Source organism: Thunnus thynnus, chromosome 7, assembly GCF_963924715.1.
Source record: "Thunnus thynnus chromosome 7, fThuThy2.1, whole genome shotgun sequence".
NCBI lineage: Eukaryota > Metazoa > Chordata > Actinopteri > Scombriformes > Scombridae > Thunnus > Thunnus thynnus.
The window spans coordinates 34,828,859-34,844,430 of record NC_089523.1 but is presented as its reverse complement, the minus strand read 5'-3'; the positions used below and the strand labels follow the sequence as shown (position 1 = coordinate 34,844,430).

The 15,572-nt window shown below is 41.5% G+C and overlaps 2 protein-coding genes across 2 annotated transcripts; one reads left to right on the top strand and one right to left on the bottom strand.

Moving 5' to 3' along the window:
- The first annotated feature begins 4,938 nt into the window (after positions 1-4,938).
- LOC137186630 (olfactory receptor 2G6-like) lies at positions 4,939-6,060 on the top strand. The gene has a single exon (XM_067595701.1). The coding sequence runs from the start codon at positions 4,939-4,941 to the stop codon at positions 5,875-5,877; it is 939 nt and encodes a 312-aa protein (XP_067451802.1). The 3' UTR covers positions 5,878-6,060.
- Positions 6,061-6,867: 807 nt separating this feature from the next.
- On the bottom strand, positions 6,868-14,961 carry pgm2l1 (phosphoglucomutase 2-like 1). The gene is made up of 11 exons (XM_067595700.1): positions 14,858-14,961; positions 14,641-14,724; positions 14,018-14,214; positions 12,914-13,103; positions 12,722-12,819; positions 12,230-12,410; positions 12,005-12,098; positions 11,634-11,763; positions 11,101-11,290; positions 10,891-11,024; positions 6,868-9,210 (listed from the first exon to the last, which is right to left on the bottom strand). Exons 1-11 carry the CDS (start codon positions 14,915-14,917, stop codon positions 9,108-9,110), a joined length of 1,461 nt encoding a protein of 486 aa, XP_067451801.1. The 5' UTR covers positions 14,918-14,961; the 3' UTR covers positions 6,868-9,107.
- Positions 14,962-15,572: the final 611 nt, after the last annotated feature.

Genomic DNA, 15,572 nt, shown 5'->3' with positions numbered 1-15,572 from the left:
CCTCAAAGAAAGGCTGTTTTACCCATGAATCATCCAAGATGTCCTACAGTGTTTAGGAATAAGTGTTTATGAAACAGGTTCATGAAAAGTGACACTGTATACTAAGTGGTGCAATAATTTGGCAGTTTTTTTTTTTTTACATTCAGGAAATATAAAAAGGCAAAGGCAGAAAACATGGTGGCTTTGTGACACTTCTTCCAAATGAAACCTTCACAAGTGAAAATGTTTTTCCATGATTTAATAGTTGATGTTTTAACATTACTGCTAACGTTACTTTATTGTTTTCATGCCAATGTTACTTTATTGTTTTCAAGCTAACGTTACTTTATACTTTTTACTGTATACTAAGTGGGCAGAACAGAGAGAGAAAGCATCGGAGCAAAACACTCTGGTGTTTACTGTTTGCAGGATGCAGATACTCATGCAAACAGCCTGACTGATTAAAATGTGCTGATCAGTTCCAATTCACTAAGTCACAGTCAGTCCTCCATTTTGTAGAGAAGTCGTAGATGTACTTTGCTCATCATAAACTAGTCCTGAGTATTTATTCTAAGGTATGCTAGGCTGCTCAAGGCAGTGAAAACAGGACAAGGACAGGATGTTAAATGAAACATTATTTAGCGAAATACAAATAACATAAATGACAATAAGAGAATAAAGTTAATACACTACATAAAATATCTGAAAGAAAATACAATAAAAATGAAAGCTGCAAACAGCGCTGATTGGGCCCTTTGTGCACGTCGGCTGCAGTCAAAGTGCTGTTATTGCAGAGAAACACGATGCAGTAATATATTTACCAGACGGGCAATGACATGCGATACATTTTTATGAATATTGGACATTGCATATAGGAGATAACTATCACTTCCTGTGTCCACTATGTGGCGCTAGAGAACACCCACTAATTATACGTCATGTTGTTGTGTATCATGTGTGTACAACACCATGTAAATTTCATGTAAATTGGATAATGTTTGTCACACAAGGCTGACTTCCTGTTGTCAGTAGGTGGCGCTATGACTATGACTCAATGTTGACATGTAGATGTGTTCAGACCTGAGGCCTCTTTTATAAAACTGTGTGCAGGAGTCAAGTTAAAATGTGGCGTACGGATGAAACACAGAGAGTACTTCTGCACAAAAATATTCTGATTTATAGTCCGACACCGGTTTCCCTTTATAAATCACAATCGACTTGATATTTAGCGTCCTTGTAACACCCATAGCTGCCTATAAATAGTCAGTGAAACACCCCAAATTAATGTTCATTCATACTGACAAACATGGCAAACACTGACAGAAAAGATAAACAAAAACAAAATTTCACACAAACAACTCAAAGTTCTTGTTGTGGAAGTTGAGGCGAGAAAAAATATACTGTTTGTTGGACTCTGTAAATATTACAAACGCTAAACAGGCTTAAGGTGGACGCAGTGAGCTGCTGCGGACACCAGAGCTCAGCCCGTCATGAGCAACTTGCAGGAATTATCAGGGAATCCGTCCTGAGTGATGGAGGTGGAGGAGACACAGATATTCACAGCCCGTCCTCACTCCCAACTCGTCACATATCGACGCTCGGTCAGGACCCCCTGATGTCACTTGCAGGGTAGTCCGATACACTTCTGTTGAGCTCCCACAACGTCTGAAATAGACGCCATGAGACCGATGACGTCTACATAAGGTGACAAATTTCAGCCTGGTCGCCAGAATAAAACGTTGGCGTCGTACGTTTCTGCAAACCACAGATACGTTGAATATGTACATTTCAACACCTGTAATACGGAGCATATTAACATTTCTGAGGTGACGTACTTCACATGACATCTATATAAGCTGACTTACTCATTAGGAGGTGGAGGGGTTGTAATGTTGTTGGCAGGAAGTTGGAACCATGATTCTTTCTCTAACCAAGTGGTTTTTGTGCCTAAACCTAACCAGACCTTAACCACCGCGTTGTCACACCATCAAATATAATCATTTTTCAACAGTGAGTGCCGTGATACTGCGCGTTGGAAAATGCCAGTACAGGGGAACCCCGTGGGTTAAAACGTGACGCCGGGGGTCCTGACCAAGCTTGAGAGTGAGAACGTGTTGATATGCGAGACAAAGTTGTCCAGCACACCACGCCAAGGACGCTCCATGAAAACTCAAAAGCTTTGCAATTTCGCATCACAAAGGTCTTTAGCTGTAACAAATTTGACGTTGTCGAGGTTAAATCTCCACCAACACCAACACCTGTCGACGGCTTCACTTGCATGCAAAGTAGATTCATAATGGCCGACTTCCTGTTGGAGTTAGTTTGGTTCCAAGACGCTTTTAAGGCTGGAGATGGTACATCTGCCTACCAGCTTAAAGGTGGGGCTTTAACGTTGAAGTTTTCTAGGGGCCACACCCAAACCCAAAACCTATCTGAGATATCAAGTTACGCCACTTCTGATGCAACGTGCAAAGTTTTGTGACTTTTAAAAGCACCTGTAGCACCTCAAAAATGCTAAAAGTAATCGGGGGGCGCTATAGAGCCGAGGTGCAATATAACATCGAAATATTCACTAGTTCAAACATGGGTGCAGAGTTTCCTGAGGTTTTTTTTTTGTATCATCGAGGCTTCAAACGTGTTCGTGAAATGAAATGACACACAAAATAGTGAAAAAAAATCCAAAAAATGTGAGAGGAGTGATCCTGCTGAACAGCTTCCTGCTCGGGCCTTAATTAAACATCATGAATTAAATGTGATGACGATTTTTAAAATGTTCTTGAAGGCTGATGTTGGTTCTGTAAACATGTTGGTGAAGATGATCCACGTCTGCTGTTATAAGAATTAATTTGAGAATTAAATCTGAAGAATGATGTTAAAAAAAGAACATATTTACAAATAAACAACAAACTCAACAAACAAAATGTTGCATTTCTCAGTTTTATATCGTCGTAAATTTAATATGTTAGTGTAACTTTAACCATTATTAGAATGTTTTATATGTGATCCATCACTCACCTGTCATCAGCTGACCAGTCGTCCTGCTTTACTTTTACAGCAGCGAGTTGCCATGACAACTCGCTTTAACCGTGACAAAGACATTTGCTCAGTTTGTTGTTATTCTGAGATATTTTCTGGTTATTATTAGCTGTGGTGAAAGAAGTATTCAGACCCTTTACATTAGTAAACGGTTATCTAAAAGTAAAAGAACTGAATTCAAAATGTAAAATTACATAAATGTTATCAGCAAAAGTATCAAAAGTAAAAGTACTCGGTATGCAGAGTGTTATATTATCATAATATATTATATTGTTTGTTTTAATCACTAACAAACACACGTAAGAGCATTTTAATGTTGCAGTTCATCAGTTTTAGATACTGTGGGAAGATTACTAGTAATATTACTGCATCATATCTAATAAATAATACTACTAATAATAATAATAATAATGCACTTTATTTATACCTTTCACACAAAGTGCATAACACATTTTAAAAAAGAGGAAAACAGCAACTATAAACAAAAGAATATTAAAATATTTGATCTTCTCTGAATGTAGTAAAAAGTCTCATCAAATGGAAATACTCAATAAATATATATAAATATATATATATAAATATATTTATACTGAAGTACAGTCGTTGAGTAAATGTACTTCGTTACATCCCAACAGTTTTTATGTTTTAAGGAACTTTTCTTGTCGTTAAAACAAGTTTTTCTGGTTTTAACATAATAATAAGTTTCAGTCTGTAAAGAGACGATACCGTCGCCTCCGTGTCGATATAAAGAGGATGATATATGATTATTCTGGGCTGCAGTGTGAAATAAGCATGAAATTAAACTTTTAAACTAAATTAAACAACATATGAAACTTTCCAACTTATGATGTTATAACCAGAAACGTTCATTTTGTGATCTATGAAGATAAAGTGATGTCATAACAGGAAAGACTGAATGATTTAGTGTCTCGTAATAATGATTAAAACATAACGAAGATCATTTCCACTTAAAAAAAACAAAACAAAACATATTTAAGTAAATCAGAAATCCTGCTCATCAGACGGGGGGGCGTGGACTCGGCGATGACGTCATCAGACGGCGCTCTGCACCTGTCTGTGTGCAGCTCAGGTGTATAAGAGCTGCAGCCGGCTGCGTGTTTCAGCAGCTCGGGAGGATTTCCTTCTGCTGCTGTTTGATGTTCACATGATTATTAACGTGTTTGATTCTTCTGTTGTTGTTCATGAGCTGAATGTTGCCTTCAGGCCTCCATCGATCATCCATCAGCTCATTGATTTAAATTGATTGATTTGTGCTCAGATGTTATGTTTCAAGGTTCTGACTCATTTTTACCTTCTAGCTTTCATCACTCAAGTCGTCATATTTGTTAATTAATCTGTTTCTGCTCTTTAATGTTTGATGAGACTGAAAGCAGCTGTTCACTCTGTTTTTATGAAGCTTTAATGACGTGTTTCCTGATTAACAACCCTTCATTATTAACAGGTTTTATTGTAAAGATGAGTGTTCGTTTAATCTGAATGGTGCTGATGTTACTAACAGTTTGTGTGTGTGCAGGTTTCTGACTGTAAAATCCTGAAACATGTAAAAGTTTATTTCTCTTCTTGTGTTTAAAGCCGACGAACAGAAACTTTTTCTGTTTGTTTTGATGTGAAGAACTGCAAAGCATCAAATCAGCTGAATCTTTAACCTTTTAAATTTGAAGATAAATGTTCATATTTAATTGAACAGTTTGTCTTTTTCGATGATCCGTCAGCTGATCTTTAACAGTTCAGTTTATGTTTCATGTTAACGTGTTTCTGCAGAGATGATTCATGTTTCTTCCAGTGAAAAGTTTCTATTTTCTCCACTAAAACTCGGTTTATTTTTCATGACGGTTTTTAATCATGAAGTCTGTTTGAAGTTTTGACTGCTTGGATGTTTTTTGGGCTGTGACGTCGTCACAGATGGAGAATAACTCTGAAATCGTGTTTGTGCTTCACGGTCTGAACGACTCTCTGACCAACCGGCGGGTCTACTTCGCCTTCGCTCTCGTGTCGTACCTCTTCACCATCTTTGTCAACCTGACGCTCATCGTCACCGTGTGTCTGGAGAAATCGCTGCACGAGCCCATCTACATCTTCCTGTGTAACCTGTGCTTCAACGGGATCTGCGGCGCCTCCAGTTTCTACCCGAAGCTGCTTCACGACCTTCTGGCCGAGTCTCACGTCATCTCCTACGCCGGCTGTCTGGCTCAGATGTTAGTCGTCTACAGCTACATTTTCTGCGAGTTCACCAGTCTGACCGTCATGGCGTACGACCGCTACGTGGCCATCTGTAAGCCGCTGCAGTACCGGGCGGTGATGACGGCGCAGAAGGTGGCGCAGCTGCTGATGCTCACGTGGTGCTTCTCGCTGGTGGAGGCTTTGACGGGCATCATGCTGACGGCCCGGCTGCCGCTCTGCGGCCGCCACGTCCAGAAGATCTTCTGCACCAACTGGGAGGTGGTGAAGCTGTCGTGCTCCGACACCACCGTCAACAACATCTACGGCTTCGTGCTCACGGTTTCGCACGTCTCGCAGACGGGACTCATCCTGGTGTCCTACGCTCACCTGGTGCGCGCCTCGCTCAGGTCGCGTTCCGACCGCAGGAAGTTCGTGCAGACGTGCCTGCCGCACCTCGTCACGCTGCTCGTCTTCACCGCCTCGCTGGTGTTCGATTTGATGTACTCTCGCTACGGCAGCGGCGGCTCGCTGCAGGCGCTGCGGAACGCGCTGGCTGCGGAGTTCCTGGTGGTCCCGCCCCTCATCAACCCGATCATCTACGGCATCAACCTGCAGCAGATCCGCTCCAAGATCTTCCCCGACTTCACTCGCAAACCGGACATCACAAAGTCACACACATGACGACCCGCCGCCCCGTGAAGACGAACCCGACGCCGTCGACTCTCTGAAACTGGAAACATTAAAGACTGAAGTGAAGTTAAAGGTGAAAACAAACGTTGCTGTTGTTGTTTTCAGTTTGTAAATTAAATCAAATCTGAGGCTAAAAGGTGTTTAAACAACATGATGATCCTGCTGTTTGTGTTCAGGTGACGTTAATTAAACATGTGGAGGTCAAAGGTCAGACTGATGAATGAAAAGAAGTCCTATTCAAATTCTTACATTAGTTGCGTCCAAATATTTGTTTTATACACATCTGGACTCGGTTCATGTTGTCGAGTCAAAACGTTTTCTTCGTGACGACAAACTGAATAAACAACAATTAAATCACAATCAGTAAATATAAACATTACGTTTGTTTATACATTAAATTTAATCACATTTCATGTTATTTTTTATGAAGGAAAGATTCCCAATAAGTCCAGGTTTATATGTTATTATGAAAATCAAATAAATTTTATTTACTTCAGTCGTCCAGCGGCGCCGAGACGCCGCCTGCGACCGTCTGGAGGACGGCAGACGGATTATTAGCCTGATAATAATTCTGTGGATTTTAATAAATCTAAAGAAACTGTCGCTGCATTTTGAGATAAAGACAATTTTGGAAAAGAAAGTCGTAATGTTTTTACTGATTTTACATGAAAGGAGTCACAACGTTTTAATAAAGTTATTTTTCTTTCTTTTTTCAACAATAAAATGAGAATCGGATCATATTCAAGAATAAAGTTGAATTCTTTCAAGAAAAAAGTCGCAATATTTGGAAATCGAACTAACTTTACAGGAAAAATAAAACATTTTACTAATAAAAGTTATATTTTAAGAATAAAGTTGTAATATTAGAAAACATTAACTGTCAAACATGTTGAAGTTATTTAACCTCTTTGTTGTTTTTCCTGAATTCGAGCTAATTTTCAGCAGATTTTCCAACTTTTTAATAGCAAACGATGAAACACGTTTTAAAACTTTAGGTTTTTTTATTGGTGGATCATCAGAGAACATCAACAACCATCTTTTATTTTTAACATCTGACTGAAACACAAACTGATCTCTGAGCTGCACAGAGCTCTCACTCTGTCCTCCGTCCCGACAACCAAACTGAGAAACAAGAGATTTAACAGCTTGTGTATGAAAATAACCGACCGCACATAAACACATCATGAACATCATCACCTCCACACGAGCTCTCACATAAATATCTTCTATCCTTCTGAGTATAAAAATAAATAACATCAACAGCGTGTGAAGGTAAACATTCAGCTGAACATCAAGAACACAAAAAAAAAAGCGCTGAGCTGATTTATGTACGGAAGCTCATTCATGACAAAACTACTGATATAGCACAAGAAAGAGCTGTCTCAGGTCTGCTGCTAATAATTATATTCATTACTGATCAATTGATCATTTAATCTATTACATGTCAGAAATCACAAAACAAACTGTGCATCAGTCCAAAAGATATTACAACATAAAACTGAGAAAAGTAGGAAATCTGAGACATCTGAAAAACTGACTCCAGAGATTTTTTGGTCTTTTTGCTTTAAAAAAAAATAACATTAATGTTTAATGAATTATCAGAATTGTCAATTCATTTTCTTTTCATCTGTGAGTCAATCAGCTAATAGTTGAAGCTCAAATAAGATTAATGAGCTAAAAATTCTGCTTCACCAACAAAAAGCCAAAGAGTGACTTTAACTACAACTCCCAGAGAGCACTGCTGCCAGAACCAGCCAATCAGAGAGGAGAACCAGCCAATCAGAGAGGAGAACCAGCCAATCAGAGAGGAGAACCAGCCAATCAGAGAAGAGAACCAGCCAATCAGAGAAGAGAACCAGCCAATCAGAGACTCTTGTTGGATTCTGGATCAATTTTCAGCGCTTCCTGTTGGTTTCTGCTTCTTTGGTCTTCAGTTTTATTTAGTAATAATGTTTTATTGTTGTATCTCTGAACATTGAGTTTAATGAGTACTCTTAAGGTAAAAGAATATTTCTCAGCATATGTTTTTTCATGTTTTAATGCATATTTTTGATACTTTAGTTTGATTATTTCTTTGGCACGTTGGTGAGAAGTGACTTTCTTTCTCTGTACTTTATAAATGACTGTTTGTGCAGAAAGAAACGTTGACTTTTGCTTTAGTGTGAATCAGGAAAAACAATGAAGCAAATTTCAAACTCGCCTCCGAAAAAACAAAACAGGACTTTGGTTGAAAAACTAAACTTTGTTGAAAGTTTCACAGCAACTTTTGTGAACTTTGACACATGAATTGACCAATAACGAGCCGTCTTTACTGAGCTGATCTTACAGAGGAAGCGATCGTAGCTTATTAGCTACGTTGCTAACATCCAGTTTTATTGAAGCTCCTCTGTCAAATACATCTTCTGACTGTCAGAGCGCTTCAGTAACTTTCTGTTGAAATGAAATAGTGACCACAATGTCTGGAGGAAGTAACCTCCTGCTAGCCGTTAGCTCACCAACTAGCCACTAGCTAGCAGTCAACAAACTTCCTGTTTCAGCTGGATGAGTAAATGTTGTTGCTGCCACAAAAAACCTGTTTGTCATTATAATAACATTCTTTTTAAAAATCTTCTTATAATAATAAATATTTTTTTCTCGTTATATGAAGAAACGTAACACAAAATCAACGTATTGTTTAAATAACAACACACCAACTTTCTAATTCTAAAGAAAATGTTGATTTTGTGTAATAATTATATTCATAATAATGAACATATCTTCATATTTCTTAACAAGATCAGAAAGAAAGTCAGCTGTTTGTAAAGTTTGACGGGTAACGTGTTGTCGTGTTGCCGTGTTGTCGTGTCGGCAGCAACGCGCTGCCGTACAGAATCATTATTATTGATTATTCTCAATTTGTTTTGTGCTCTCAGTAGTTTTGTAGTTAACGAGCTTCCATATAATACTGATTTATCTGACGCCTTTAAAACACTGAAAACAAATATTTGGCTCATTTCTATGAAAATACACTTTAATAACTGGACTCCATTACCCATCATGCTCTGTGCTGCGTGATGATTAATAATCAGGAAGTTCACAGACGTGCTGGACATTGATTATATCTGTTGATTTCTAACACTGAACGTCCGTCTGCGCTTTCAGAGTCTGAACTGATGAACCAAATACAACAGGATGTGACATCACCGACATGAAACAGCCACAGGTATGAGGGGGGGGCGGGGCTAGACACGGCGCCGGATCAGGTTGTTCTTCTCGGGCTCCAGGAACTCGTCCACCAGAGCGGCGGTCACCTTCCTGAGCTCCGCCTCCAGACTGGACACCTCACTGCAACACAGACAGAGCGAGGACGTCACTGAGGCCACGCCCACACCGCCACACCTCGTTCACACGCGATGACAGGTGCGAGTCGTTGAATGATGCGTCAACACTAGCTTGACGTCACCAGACCGAATCGCACATGCGGATCAGTCTGGAACCGACGACCAATCAGAGCAACGAAAGACGTGGCGCTGAGCGATGATTAGATCCATTGACTGGCCGATCCAGGCCCGACGCTTCTGCTACAGCAAATAAAACATGAGCTGATGCGTCAGGTTATATCAGCAGTTTATACATGTTTATATTAAAACATGTTTAATTAATTAGGAACAAGACAAAAGATGATTCACAGACGTAAAAACAGCAACGTCAGTATGTGTTTGTTTGTTTTATCATAACGAGCTCTTTGGTTTAGAGAAAAACAATATTTTCTTAAAGATTTACTCACATTATCAACCAAATATCAAACATTAAATGTGCAGTTTGGTCACTTGTAAAGGACAAGTTCACAGTTTTAAACCAGCAGTCTTCTTGCTGTAATCATTAGAAGATCCCTTCATAATGACCTTACAATGGAAGTGATGGAGGACTAAATCCACAGTCTGAAGCTAATATGAAGCTTCAGCGTCCAAATGAGTCAAATCAAGTAGATATCTTTCAACGTTACAGTCTTTTTAGTGTCAAAGTTCCTCTTTTTGTTACTATACTTCCACCTGCAGCTCAACAGGGAAACACTGTCCGAGGAAACACAAAGAGGGAATTTGATGCTAAAAAGACTGTAAATGTGTCAGATATCCACTTGATATGACTAACTCAGACTGATGAAGCTGAATAGAAGCTTCACACAGACTTTAAATGACTGTGTGGACACACTGTGGATTTTGGCCTCCATCACTTCCATTGAAAACACATTTGAAGGATCTTTTAATATCCAGCATGAACAGGAGGAATGATTACAGACACCTGACTGCTGGTTTAACACACTGGGAACACTGGGAACACTGGGAACACTGGGAACTCGTCCTTTGAGTGTTCAGATTAAACAAATCAGAAAAATGTTCACTGTTGATGTTTTTAAACATTTGAAACACGATGACACTCTGATTCAGACTTTACTTTGTTTAGAAACTAAAGATGAAACTTATAAACTCACTTCAGTTCAGAACAAACACAACAAATCATCTCGTCAGAGGAATCGAGTCACTCCGGGCAAATTATAAAGGAAACAGAAAGTTTTATGAAAGTGTAGTTTTAGATTTATACAACTTCATCAGCTGCTGTTGAAGAGTTAATGACTTTTAGTGCCAAAGTTCCTCTTTTTGTTACTATATGACGAGAACCTGCTGCTGAGTCTCACAGCGTTGATGTTCGGATTGAGAAGACGAACACATCGATGTTTGCAGATACAGAAGTAAAAACGTCTTTACGCTCCAGCTGCAACCGTTAGTTGATTAGTTGCCAAATATTAAATTAATCGCCAACTATTTTTGATAATTGATTAATTGTTTTGGGTCATTTTTTAAGAACAAAAGTCCAAATATTCTGATTCCAGCTTCTTAATGTGTATTTCTGACATTTTATGGACCAAACAACTAATTGATTAATTGAGGAACTAATCATCAGATTGATTGATAATGAGAATCGTTGTTATTTGGTTAGTCGGACGGAGGGTTGCAGTCAGCTGACCTTTTTCCCGGCGCGGCGCAGAACTCGGTGTAATATTTGATTTTGGGTTCGGTGCCGCTCGTCCTCAGCGTGGCCACGACTCCGTTCTGCAGCGTGAAGGTGATCATCTGACTGCTCCTCGCCACGGGAAGAACCTGCACAGGAAAAACACGGTCAGATTACAGCCGAAAAACACTTCGATTAAGGACGACGTCCGCTCTCTCGTCTTACGGATCTGAGGTCGGGCTTGCTGCTGTCGTATCCCGTGGTGACGTCTCTGACGTGGACGATCTGGACGCCGCCGCACGTCTTCGGGTACGAACCCTCGCCGTCAAAGTTTCTGATGCGACTGAAGATTTTGTGGATGGTGGGCGCGTCGTTACAGATGACGTACGAGGTTTTAGAAACATGATAACCGTACCTGCAGACAGGAAGTGAGCACAGAGACAACAGGACGAGTTACACTAACAGTATATTTAAAACAGCTATGTTTCACTTTGTTTTACTTCACTATTAGTAGAGTTCAGAGACTGTAGAGTCAATAACAAGGCTGAAGATCAGCATCCTTCTGACAGATTCCCTCAACATGTTTGTGTGTTAGCGTTTACGCTAACCAGCTCGTTATTGACTAAATGTTCTGACTGAAGCAGAAATAAAAGTTAGAATCAATTGGAGATGATTATTTTTCTGAGAAGATGAAAGTTTGACTAATTTGTTCCCAGTGAACATCAGTTCACTAGGGAGCGACTTATTTTCGGGCTCACGTCTGGTAGATGTTGTGCAGCTGTTGGTTCAGACTCAGATTCTTGTTGTGGAGGTAAGAAGCCATCTCGGCCACGACCACCGCCGAGCTCACGCCGTCTTTGTCGGGAACCAAACTGCCGCACAGGAACCCTGCAGAGAAACACGCCGATGAACACGTGTCACAACAACCCTTATAAATATATTTATATGTATATATTCTCAACGTTGCACTGAGAGCAGCTACAAACCGGAGTTCAACTCCTTCTATGAACCTGCTTCTGATTGAATCGACATGCTGAGTCAGCGGAAACAGCGCCGATACGTCACAAAGTCAAAAGTTTGCAGATGATTCAGGAATTTATCTTAAAATAAAATACAGTAAAAGATTCACCGATCGACTCCTCGAAGGAAAATATGACCGTGTTTCCTGTTTTGGCGAGTTCGTGCATTCTGTTCCCGATCCATTTAAACCCAGGAAGAGTTTCCTGTTGAAGACAGAGAGACAGGAAACCATCATCCTCCTCCTCATCCTCATACTGCTCTTTAACAGACAGAGGCGATGGTGAAACCCGATCACAGTTTACCGTTTCATCAGACCAACAACTCGTCGTCTCACCTCGAAGTGGAAACCCTCGGTGCGAGCGAAGGCCTGCAGGATCTTTGAGGACACTGTGGTGGCCAACATGTAGACGCTCTGAGTCTCCGCAGGATCCGGATGAGACTCCTTCCAGTTGAAGAACATCCACCAACCCAGCAGAGCCGCCAGCTCGTTACCTGTGAACACCTTCCAGCCGCACCTGAACACAAACACGGGTCGACACGGGTCAACACGGGTCGACACGGGTCAACACGGGTCAACACGGGTCAACACGGATCAACACGGGTCAACACGGATCAACACGGGTCAACAGAGGTCAACAAGGGTCAACACGGGTCAACACGGGTCAACACGGGTCAACACGGGTCAACACGGGTCAACAGAGGTCAACACGGGTCAACAGAGGTTAACAAAGGTCAACAAGGGTCAACAGAGGTCAACACGGGTCAACAGAGGTCAACACGGGTCAACAGTGTGTCTGTTGAACGTGAACTCTGAGTAAACTGTTACCCGTCAGACTTCTCGGCTACAGCCAAACGATCAGCGTCGGGATCAGTCGCCAGGACGACGGGTGCGTTCTCCCGCTCTGCCAGAAGAAGAGAAAGCTCCTGGACAGCAGAAGAAGAAAAGAGTTATTGGTTATTAAGACAGAAACTGTGAACTTAAAGAGAGCAGAAGAAGAACAGATGATCAGTGTCTCACCAGGACCGACTCCCCCTCCTCAGGGTTCGGGAGGTGGACCGAGGAGAAGTTCGGGTCCGGGTCTTTCTGCTCGGGGACGGGGATCGGCGGAGTGAAGCCGAACGTCTGGAAGGCCTGCTGGACGAAGGTGTGTCCGACACCGTGGAAGGACGAGTGGACGAACTTCAACGGACATCTGCTGTTCAGATCCCTGAGAGACACGAGAGCAGAGTTTAAGACTTTAATATGAACATATTCATATATCTACAGCACTGTATGTCTAAATGTGACCTAAAACATGATCACATTTCCACTCAAGTCCTAAAACTAGATAAAGAGACATCAGTCAAACAAATGAAAACTTTACACTTGTTCATTTATTTATTGAGGAAAATGATCCGATGTTACATATCTGTGTGATAATCTAAGATTATCAAGTCATGTGAAGGGAAATTAGAGTCGAGTGATTCAATCAATGGGATGACGATCCAGTGTGAGTCCGGGAGACCCTGCCTTATTTAAAGAAGAGAAATCTGGATCAGCTGTGTTAGCAGCAGCTGTTAGCCGAGCTGCTGCTAACGTTTGTCCAGTTTATTTCTCTGATAACTTAAGATCCAGACGTCCAATGACTAAAATCCTTCTTCCGGCTAAAAGATATAGTTAAAAACCACCTAAATTTATCATGAAAATGTGGCTTAAAACTGAATAAAAGTCCATTTATAACAGTTTGTGTGGAACAACCACAACGCCGATGTATTATCTTGTATGTGTGTAAGTTACTCTTTGGTAGACGCCATTGTAGCGGACAAACACAGCGCCGCCGTATGCATCTGGTGCATGTTTACTCTTTGGTAGAGGAGGTATGACGCCATCGACAGGCGACCAAATGAAATACACAACATATATAACACAGCTTTAACAGCATAATATAAGTTTATATTTAAGTTGTCATGACAACAAACTGTAGGTCCCACAACATTAGGCTATTTAATATGCTATTAACTCATTAATTAATTTATTTGGCAGAGGGAGGTGACTCCTCCTACCTGTGGAAGCAGAGGGAGGTGACTCCTCCTCCTCCTCCTACCTGTGGAAGCAGAGGGAGGTGACTCCTCCTCCTCCTACCTGTGGAAGCAGAGGGAGGTGAGCTCCTCCATGTAGCAGCTGTTGATCTGGGTCAGGGGGTCGGTCCTCAGGGAGCAGCTCTCCACCAGCTCCTCCTCCCAGCAGGAGGTGCTCCAGGGCTCCAGCTGCCCGTCGATGCTCCGCAGGATCTCCTTGTCGTGAGGCGAGGAGATCTGGGCGCCGTTACACCAGTACACCTGCAGGGGGGGCAGATTCAACTCTACGTGGTACCAAAAAGGTCTTAAAAAGTCTAAAACTGGGAACTTCATGTCTTTTAACTTCTGCTAAAGTTCTAATTTCTGTTCATTTGTTTCATGTCTGTTAGTTTTACAGTCGGTCTGTAAACATGCAAATAATCCTGCTCAGTTTTCTGCTACTTCAACACTTGATACCTGAACCTGGACGTGGATAAAGTTTCTAAAAGTGCTGCTGAAGCCTTTCAGGCGTTTCTCTGTTTAAATGTCTCAGTTGTTCTCAAGCTGCGTCACATTTATCCGTCTGTGGATCTGAATCTTCACTCAGTGTTAAACTGAAATAAACTAACTGAGCTTCAAGTGGAGAGTAAAGCAGCAGCTCTAGAAAACTATCTGCAGTCATAAAGATTAAATAATAATTAATCTGACCTTGTATCCGTTGTCTTCTTTGGGGTTGTGTGAGGCGGTGATCATCACTCCGGCCGCTGCTCCGAGCTTCTTCACAGCGTACGGCTGGAAAACAACAACAACAACAACAACAACAACAGAGCCTCAAAGTAAGAGTGACGCTTCCTGTTTTAACCAGCTGGACCCCCCCCCCCCCCCCCCCCCCGCAACAGGAAGTGATGCATTACTGTTTTCTCACCACGTACGGCGTGGGGACGAACGCGGAGAAGAGATGAACGGGAACGTCTCTGCTGAGCATCACGGCGGCCGTCAGCCTCGCCAAACTGAAACACACACGAAGAATCCTCCATGACAACCTTATCATTATCATTACTACTATAATAATAATAATAATAATAATAATAATAATAATAATAATAATAATAATAATAATAGGGACTGAGCCCAAAAGGCAGAGAACTGCTGTAAAACCGTCGTCAGGGAGGTGAATAAACTCAGGATATATATGAAAGAAAACTTCTCTTAAATCTTTATTTTTGTCACAGTATAACAGGAAACAGGAAGTGAGATTCTGTCTCCCTGAGGAGCCTGTTGTGCCTGTTTCTCAGTCTGGACACGGTCAGGTCGGGTTCTCCGCCAGCATGGACTCTCTGTTTAGGCTCAAATACTAGCCTGTGTGAGGGCAGAGCTTCAGCAGCAGCTGGTGGCACTGAAGGGCTTTGAACTGGGAGGACTGGGGGTCGGAGGTGTTATTGGCTGTGTGTCTGTGCACAGTTCTGCATGCAGGACTTCCAGCGGCTGTTCTCCCCATGTTGGGAGGTCTTGGCTGGTAAGTGGACCCCACACTTCACTACCATATAACATCATCGGCTCTGTTACTGAACGTTGAGCCAGGTCCTCACTGGAAGGTCAGTCAGTATTTTTCTTTTGATGGTGTAGAAAGCTCTTCTTGC